This window comes from Mchenga conophoros, linkage group LG17 (assembly GCF_057382185.1).
Source record: "Mchenga conophoros isolate Kocher_MC1m ecotype Shallow Benthic linkage group LG17, M_conophoros_male_GT1.1, whole genome shotgun sequence".
Lineage (NCBI taxonomy): Eukaryota > Metazoa > Chordata > Actinopteri > Cichliformes > Cichlidae > Mchenga > Mchenga conophoros.
This window is the reverse complement of record NC_140542.1, coordinates 31381425-31390694: the sequence shown is the minus strand read 5'-3', so window position 1 is coordinate 31390694 and position 9270 is coordinate 31381425. Positions and strand designations below refer to the sequence as shown.

At 39.5% G+C, this 9270-nt stretch overlaps 1 protein-coding gene and 1 long non-coding RNA gene across 2 annotated transcripts; both read left to right on the top strand.

Annotated features, from left to right (window-relative positions):
* Nucleotides 1-934: 934 nt before the first annotated feature.
* LOC146555726 (uncharacterized) lies at nt 935-2959 on the top strand. Its single transcript, XR_014889219.1, has 3 exons — nt 935-1368; nt 2002-2382; nt 2579-2959. It is a non-coding gene; the product is annotated as an uncharacterized LOC146555726 (long non-coding RNA).
* A 1789-nt stretch (nt 2960-4748) lies between these two features.
* Nucleotides 4749-5981, top strand: LOC146555725 (uncharacterized). The gene is made up of 4 exons (XM_085250785.1): nt 4749-4828; nt 5203-5280; nt 5406-5535; nt 5682-5981. The coding sequence occupies exons 1-4, from the start codon at nt 4766-4768 to the stop codon at nt 5771-5773; spliced, it is 363 nt and encodes a 120-aa protein (XP_085106911.1). The 5' UTR covers nt 4749-4765; the 3' UTR covers nt 5774-5981.
* The last annotated feature ends 3289 nt before the right edge of the window (nt 5982-9270 follow it).

Sequence of the window (9270 nt, the reverse complement as noted above, 5' to 3'; positions counted from 1 at the left end):
AACAACTCTATTACTAGTTTCCTTTGTCTATGATTTTTCAGTGTTTATACTGAATAATGCTACTTTAAGTGCATGATGATTTGGAGGACTGCCTCTATGTGGTTAACTGAAGACTGAGACTGAAATGATGTGCTTTGCCACAAATAGTTCTTTAACTTCTTGATGCTCAGTCATCCAGGTAAGTAAATCCCCAACTTTTGGGGAGTTCTTGGACTTCTTTAATGACTGAGCCTTTGCCTTGGGTTTGGCAATAAAAGGCTCCACCCTAAAACGGGTGTATTGAAATCTCTGATTATTCACACTGAATTATTCTTAGACAGAAGGTATTCAATAGTCCAATGGAATAGAGGTTTGCAAATTTGAAAAGGGATGATTCCATTTGCAGACAGCACATTTGATTAATATTAAATACAACTACTACATGCATGACATTATGACTGGGGGCTGAGCCCCCCCAAAGTTTGAAACCTAGAATCGCCCCTGAATTAAGACAAAAGTATTATTATTTATTTATTGTATTTATTATGCTTGTAATAATACAAGAATTCTTGTATTCTCTCGTATTTCTGCTGTACAGCACTTTGGTCGGCCATGTGTTGTTTTTTAAAGTGCTATGTAAATAAATTATGGTATGTATATGTACAAATACACAAACATATAGGGGAAAGAGAAAAATGCCGTAAAATTAAAAAAAAAGAAGAAGAAGAAGAAGAAGAAGAAGAATAAATAATTAAGTAACCCAACAAACAATGAGAGAACGACGGTAACAATGAAGAAAGACATTAAAAACGTTAATAAAATTTTAATACTTACCTGTCGTCCTCCCCTACAGTCGCTCGACTTGGATGACGCTATGCCCAGGTCGAACGCTGATTGGTAAAAGACGCCGCGTTAAACCGGAAAAGAAACCTACTGCCAGAGTTCATCCCAAAGAGGAAAAATCTCGACGAACGAGTAATAACAAATTCCCAAACGGGACCATCACACAATGGCTTTGACAAGTAGTTGGCTGAGCAGGTTGCCCTTTATCCCAACCTGTACGATCATGAGTTTTACAAGAACAAACGGATTAACGCTTGTTATCGTGGCGAGAAATCGCAAACAAGCTTGTGGAACCGTTTTATCCGAGCCAGGAAAAAGGCGGAATGCGGTTCCTCGAACACATCACTGTTGTTAGAGTCGCTGTCATGGCTGGTGGGCTTTGTTTTTAAGTGCGACAAACAAAGCACTGTACTGTATTACAAGCGATGTACGAATGGTTCTAATTTGCTATGGTGCAAAAGAAATACTCATTTTCTTTGCTTTTCTGATTTTACTACTGGAACGCGCTCACCTTGAGCAATGACACTCCCACCTCGGACATTCGAGGTAAATTGAACGCAGCTTTACTGACGTTTTTAATAATATTATTAAAGGACTTAGGTTTACATAAAAAAAACACAAAGAAAAAACAAAAACGGGCTTTTGTCGTGTTTCTCACCTCCGTCGTCTTGTATTTAAAGAAGAAGGAGCGCGTGTGACTGGCAACTGCACGTGCACAGCGACTTCTGACAGCGACCCACCCACTAATGTGAAACGTGTAATTTATACAGCCATTGTTGTGTATTTGCGAAAAATAAAAATTCTGTTATCATTTTTAACTCACAGAAATAAGCATTGTGTTGCAAGTGATTGCACTACTTTGCCTAATAGACCTCTTTGGAATAATAAATATTCTTTCCAAAATAAAATCATTGTTTCTAGGAACCTGGACAGAAAAAGGAATTTGGTCATTTGTGCCCAAAGCTAAAGAAATGACCTTTTAAAATTCAATGTATGGTTCAACTGAAAAAATGATTCCTGTGGATCCTGTGAAGAAGATGTGCGCTAGCAAAAAAGGCAGTCGGGGAATGGAGTGGTTGTGTCAAAATGGCACACAGCTCCTGAGTGCATGTGATGTCATGTGAGAAACCTTTAGGTTGTTTGTTTAATGTCTTTTTCTTTCTTTTGTCTTCATTATAGGCAGAAATTCAGAGGATGTCTTTAACCCAACCTGCAAAAATTCAAATAGACGTTATGAGATTGTGTGAAGAGGTGCAACGTTGCCCGTGTCTTTACGATGGGTCCTTAACACATAATAGAGACGTGGAAAAGGACAGCAATTTGTGGAGGGAAATTGCAAAGAATTTGGGAGTGAGTGAAAGTGTTTGTTGGATAAAGTGGAAATCTTTAAGAGACAAATTCGTGAAGATGAGGAAGAGGCTGCAGCTGAAGAGAAGAAACTGTGCAACCTTGCTTCTGCTCCCCATATATATTCCTTGATGGGCTGGCTCTCCGACTTTGTGAGCCACTGGGAGTTAAATGCCAAGTCTGCAGAAGAGGCAATGTCAATTATCTTTGAAGGTACCGTATTAGTACCAAAGCGTTGAGCAATATGCAAACACACATACACCCTTCCACTGAGACCCTTATTGATGAGGATGCTGAACAAGCATTCAATGAATAGCTGACCTGAAAAGATCGGTGGTTTAAGAACATTTTCTTTTACATCTGATGTGCAAATGTACATGAAATTATAACAAGCTCTTATTTGTTGCAGGAAGAGGAAGGCAGCAATACAGTCACCCTGCTCCAGAAAACTGTTGATCTCAGCGATTCACCGCACTGCTCAACAGCATTGCCTACAGAGGGGTTGCCATCTCCACTCAATCCCTCCTTCTCAGCATCAACAACTGTCGTGAAAAAATCCTCATCCACAGCCACTGAGGATTTTATTCAAAACAATCTCCAGGAGATTAAGAAGATTATTAAGAAGGCCAAAGGTCCAAGGGGTGCATTTGTTTGAACTGTAGTATTAATGAGCTTCAACATTGCTGGTTCTGCTCATGTAATTTGATAAATAAGGATATAAATATATATTTTGTATTGTTATTATTTCATGAATTTATCTTACCATTTCTGTCTCGGCTGAATTCTCCCTCGAGGCCTGTGTGCAATGAACAAGGGCAACTCTGATGTAGCTTTTGACACACAGACTGTGCTGACAGTAACAACTGCAGTGTCCATAAACATTTAAAAGCGTGGTCACAATTGAGCTCTTGCACCATAAGTGGAACATGTTTGTATAGCTGCGTCTGTGTGGTTTAACATGTGGGAAGAAGCTTCTACAAATCTGTGCCACTACATGGTGAAATTTTTGTGGCATATCAATACAGCCATCGTATTGTGTTAATTTGCAATATTGTATCAATACAGGGACACCAGATATCAATATTTCATTAAATAAATTAGAATACTGTGGAAATACAGTGAAAAGAGCACAAGTGCACCAATATCCTAGGATAGCGTTAGCCGAGCAAACTTGGATTAAATCGTCGGAACTGAAAAATCACCCAATACTGAGTCGCCGATTTCATTCCATTTAACTGCTGATGTCAAGAATTTATGACAGTGTTGGTTATGTTTGGCTCTTGATGGAGGCGTCGCACTTTCTCCCTCTCCCTTATCTTTCCTGCTTGGCATCTCATGTCTTTTGTATAGTCTCGCTTATTCTCTAACCCTTCTGATTCTGATTCTAAGAGAGTCTCCCAGACTTGTTCTCTAAAAACCTAAAGAAGAATTATGAATTTGATCAACTGGCCCCTTAATGCAACTGACACCCTGATTGTCCCTCAGAGACGTTTGCTGCTGGATACTCGATGGTCAGTGGCGACACTCTCGATGGAGGACATTGAACGACATCTACCAATTCGGAACCACGATAACAGAGTTCTGGCTGATTGGAGCTTGGACCTGGCTTATCAAAGAACAAGAAGCGGCTACAGCTGTTCAAAATCCCACAAGGCTGGCCAACATGATAGGCGATGGGCAGGGCTGTGAGTACTCAGACTGTGTTTTTGAACGCAACATGGATAAGATCATGGAGAAGCTCGTGGCTCTGCTATATGGATAACATCTTGAAGAAGAACAACAGGAATTGAGAGACCTGGTGACCAGTGACGGACATTAGACCAAGAGTAAAATTGGATGCAGTTTGTTCGCACTAACCAAAACAGCTATCATCTTCATCTCATGCGGCCCTCTGGCGCCAGCTGGATGCTCAAGGCAAAAGCTGATGGGAATAACAATTCTCCCTTAGATAAGAAGACTGTGTTGTGACTTTCTCCCTCCTCATTCAAGGCCACGCGCATCGACCGAAGACTGTTGACTTTTGCCAACACAAATATGCATGTACACTGACACAGACCTACACCCTGTTGGAGCTCAGTCTGGGGGGGGGGAGTAATTATTTTCTCCTCGTCTTTCCTCATGTTGTGCATTTTCCATTGTTATACTTCTCTGACCTGTCTTCCCCATGTGATGTAGTAATGTATGTATGTATGGTCGGAAGGGTAAGATGGCGCTGGCAAAGGTCAGCAGCCTAACCCAACAAATTTCCCACGTGTGGGACTAATAAAGGTTATCTTATCTTATCATTTTGCAGCGTAATGATTAAAGTAAGAAAACATTATCTTATTGGATAAAATGCATATTGACCAAGTTTTGAGGGCATAATTTGCAGTTGGAAAAAAAGGTGATAAATCGCAGTATTCATTATTGCAGAACTCTCAGTATAGTGCTGTAAGGTGATAATGTGGTGTTTGTCAGATTTCCGTCTTCCCCTGTCCTCCCTGAACCTCTTGGTTCCGCCTTTCAGGCTGATGTCAGAGTGTATGTGGCAGGTTGCTCAGGAGAGAAAAGTAGGGGAGTATGAAAACTGTCCAAATTCATCTCACTGGTGTCAGAGATGATCCCAGACCTCCTGGGCTACAAACGTAAGACTCAGCTGATCCTTGGACTGAGGGCCCAGGTGAGTGACTGTGGTTATCAGAACTCATTGTGTGCATCTGTGGCTTTTCTTTTTATATCTTAAAAAAGTACTATTACATTTTTGAGGAGCATCTATAATTGTTTTGGGTACATTTTACAGCATTTGGTCAGAATGAAGAAGGACCAAACCAAATAAATGCATTTAATTCATTTATTTAGCCTTGAAAAGTTCTAAATTAATCCTTCAAGGCAAACCTACAGCAGCTTGTTGGTAACTTCAGGAAGCGCAATTAGTTAATCACTTTAAGCCAGTGTGTATTTAATTTTGACTATAGTTCAGCTGCAGGCCGGTGAGTCACCAGTATTGGGTAAAGTAAAGACTCGAGTATAAATGTACCAATTTATGTCTTTCAGCTCATTCTTGAAATAGTGAAGAAGACGAATGATGGTGACAGTTTCCAGCAGAATACAACAAACCACGCGGATGCAGAAGTAAGATGCAGTGTACTAAGCATCTTAGTTTGACATGTTTTGCACTATAAAAGTGATTTTGCTGTCAAATTTAGATGCTGATATTACTGTTTATTGTATGTAAATATACCTTTTGGCTTTGTGAGAGTAACAAGATGAAGAGGTGGAGATTTCAAAGTCACCATTGGTGGATCTCATTCAAATGCTACTTCGAGATCAGTCATTGGGAGTTCTTCTATCGACTGGAAGAGTTGTGCCCAGTGCCAAGTGTCTCAGGTATGCTGCGGGGTAATGAAAAAGAAGAAAAGAGGTGTACTTTAATGCAAATGCTGTTCAGTTATTTAAAAAAAACCCTGACTCACAATGCGACAAAATGTTCAGTAGTTGTACAGGACTGAAAAAACACATGTTTATGCACACAGGAGAGAAGCCTCACAGCTGTGTAACATGTCACAAGACGTTTGCTCAGAAATCCAACCTGAAAATACATCTCAAAGTCCACAAGAACATCTAGCAAAGTGGCTGTGGGAGCTTTTGGAGACGCAGTTTGCTACAGATATGGTTCATTTGAGTGTCAGGACAAGTTTTGATGCTTAAAAATAATAATTTGCATTTGGACATATAGTGCATTAAAATGTGGATTTTTCCTGTGCTGTCCTGTGTTGAATTTGTGTGCTAATATTGCACGTTACTGTAAACGGGTGTTCTGGATGACCCAAATTAAGGTGCCCATGTCCTAATTCATGGACATAAGGAATTTTGAGTTAGACTGTCCTGTCACCCAAACACTTATATATGAGCTGTTGGTGCTGTGAGAATGGTCGTCACTTGATAAATGCACTAGAAAGATGTAATATTTGCATTTTTATGGAATTAATGGAATGAAAGAAAGCTTAGTTTCCTAATGTTTTTACCAGCCTCTGTTGTGATGCCTAGTCTGTTGTTTTCTGCATTAAAAGTTTCCATCCGGTCCACTGTAACAAGTCAGCGAGCATCATTTAATGCTGATGATGGTGCAGTAGATGGAAAAACAAAAGAATTAAAAAATCACTACAGAAATGCGTTTTTAAATGCATATTAAACATGATACACCTAAATCACTTGCCTATGTATATGTTAATATGTGTTTTGAGCTTTTTAGTCTTTATTTTGATAGGACAGTGGAGAGAATGCTGGTAAGCCGAGACACAGACCAGGGGAAAACACGCTTAAAATGGATTTGGGGCAGGTTCAAAGCCTGGTCTCTGCATCTGTGGGTGCTTGCTTAACCAAGTAAGGTCAAGCAGGCACCTACAGATGTGAGTCTTCACAGTGTACTCGACAACAGCTCTTATAGCTTGACCAGGATATTAACTGAAGCTTATCTACTATTCATCAACACATTTGTTTGAAACAAGGATTCAGGTGCACCTCCATACAACTCTCATCCTGAACAATTGTGTATTTTTAAGACTTTAGTTTGAAAGTTTCCACTGAGGATTGGGTGATGGAACTTTATTTCCAAAAGGCAATTTCTTTAAATACAACATGATGTTTCAACACAAGTAAAATATTACTTTCTAAAATTTCAGAAATACACAACTCTTCATTATAAAACACGTTCATTTGGGCGGTCATCCTAAATGATAGATTATGCACAATACAGGTCCTTTTTGTCCAGTCTATGTCAGACATGTAGTGCTTTATCAGTCCCAAGATTCTGTCTGCAGTCAGTTTTAGAAACTATATGAAGACAGAAGATTCGCTTTGATTGAGCTTTATTACTGACCGTAGGCTCCCTTGTGGGAAATGCTGTGCGATGATGATCTTTTATATTATTTTGGGGGGCATTTTTGCCTTCATTGAATAGTGAAAGCAAAGAGAGACAGGAAGGCGAGGTGAGCTTGCAGTAAAAGGCCAGCCCTGTAGTATGTGGCCGCTTGCTCACTGGCACCTCTTTATGAAGGTCTTAAACCCAAGCTCTGCTTGAAGTCCAGGAACAAGCATCCAGTGAGTTTTTATTGTTCTTCTTTTCTGCAACAATAATTGCACTTCACCAATTCATTACATCTCATGAGGATCATTTCTCCAGCCTGAAATAACTGTGGCTTCTGGAAGGCTGGGGTAGGTGTCAATGTGATGCGAACCATCTTCAGTCGATATTCCTGTGTCTCTATGCTTGAAAGCAGGCGAGATTAAAATCAATTCGGTGCATTAGGTCTCTCTGTAACAAACCCACAGCCAGCATAAAAGTCAAAGGATCCTTTATAAAGAGCTTTGTAGTAGAGAGGGGATTAGATGGGCCTGTTGTCTCAGTCCTTCGCTGTTTCTCTGGATATTGAACAACTTGCCCAAATGATCCAGCAAAGTAAACTCATAACTGGAATAACAGATAACAATCAAATACACACCATTAGCTCGTTCATAGACAGTGTTATGATTTCTTTACCCCTGTACTCAGTTGATCCAAATATTAGATATATTTAGCAAGTACCCAGCCCTTTAACAGATCAAAAGAAGATAAAGCTCTCAAATAAATGAATGTAACTAAAAAAAAGAAATCTGTCAAAACTATACCAAAGCAATCATGACTATATTGATACCAACATAAGAAAAGACTTTGAACGATGGTTTAACCACCCTTTCGGATTAAATGTTAGAATTAACTGTAACAAAGTTGGATATATGCCACATCTACTATTGTTTCTTTGTTTGTTAATTTATTTCTAGTTATTTATTACTATGTCTATTTTAATCAGTGCCAGCAGATATAACACCAATTCAATTTCTATAGATGGGATAAGCTCATTTCTAGATGTATATGGGATAGAAAGAGACCATCTGTCACACTATACTACAACTACCTAAAAATAAAGATCTAATGGTACTTCTGAGCCTGGGTGAGATGTTCTGGGCATGTCTGACCGGGAAGAGGCCTCGGGGCAGACCAAAGACACTCTGGAGAGATTACATGAGGAGCATCTCAGAGGTCGACGGTGGCTAGAGGAGGTGGCTGGGGATAGGGAGGTTTGGGCTTCTCTGCTTAGGCTGCAAACCCCATGACCCCGCCCCGGATAATAGGAAGAAAATGATGGATGGTACTTCCAAATATAAGAGGATTTTCAAGCTCAACTACAACAACTTGTCTATCATGCATGTCTGTATGTTGAGTCTGAGTCTGTATGTCTCTACAGTAATTGGGATAAGGACTCTGTATGTCTATACAGACACGATAAACTGATCCGCAAGGCCAGTAATGTTTTGGGTATGGAGCTGGACTCTCTTAAGGTGGTGTCGGAGAAGTGAATGTTGTCCAAGATAAAGACAATGTTGGATAATACCTCCCACACACTCCATGACATGCTGGCTAGCTACAGGAGCACGTTCAGTGAGAGACTGAGATTACTAAAAACTCCTCCATCTAAACACTGTAAACACTGAAATAGTTGCATCCTTTTTGCACACACTCTTTCTTACTCGGTAATGCTGCTGTCAATTTTTTTTATTTATAATCACATCTGTCAAACCTGGATATTTATTATTTGGTGATTTGTATATATTGTGCTGTTCCTTATATCTTAACATATTGTATTGTTAAATAGTTTCGTCTGTTTTTGTTAATATTAAGGTACAGGAGCAACTGTAACCTATATAATTCCCCTAGGGATTAATAAAGTATGCTGATTCTGATTAGTGTTATATTACTGATGTTGCTTTGAGGAAAGATACTCAAGCCCTTAAAAAAACAGATCCATGCCAGTACTGGTGAGACTGAGGCCCGAGACTATAAAGCCTCTAATAATAATGTTTACTTTAGATAAATGGTATTCAGTTCTAAAGCAGTTGTAATTGGGATAAGGACTTGGACCTCTAAGATGGATCACCCATGAAGATGAATTCAAACCGGGGATGTTTGACGCCAGCTTTAAACAGTTTGTGGGAAAAGGTATTACCGCCATGTGTACACTTACTAAAAAGGGTCAAAGGCAGAGTTTTCAAGATATAAAAATCACATATGATCTTACAAACCAG

Bases quoted from the DNA above. Each gene is read 5' to 3' on its own strand.
- LOC146555725 (XM_085250785.1), top strand. From the start codon at position 4,766: ATGATCCCAGACCTCCTGGGCTACAAACGTAAGACTCAGCTGATCCTT. The intron at 4,829-5,202 runs GTGAGTGACTGT...TATGTCTTTCAG, and splicing joins TCCTTGGACTGAGGGCCCAG to CTCATTCTTGAAATAGTGAA. The intron at 5,536-5,681 runs GTATGCTGCGGG...TTATGCACACAG, and splicing joins CCCAGTGCCAAGTGTCTCAG to GAGAGAAGCCTCACAGCTGT.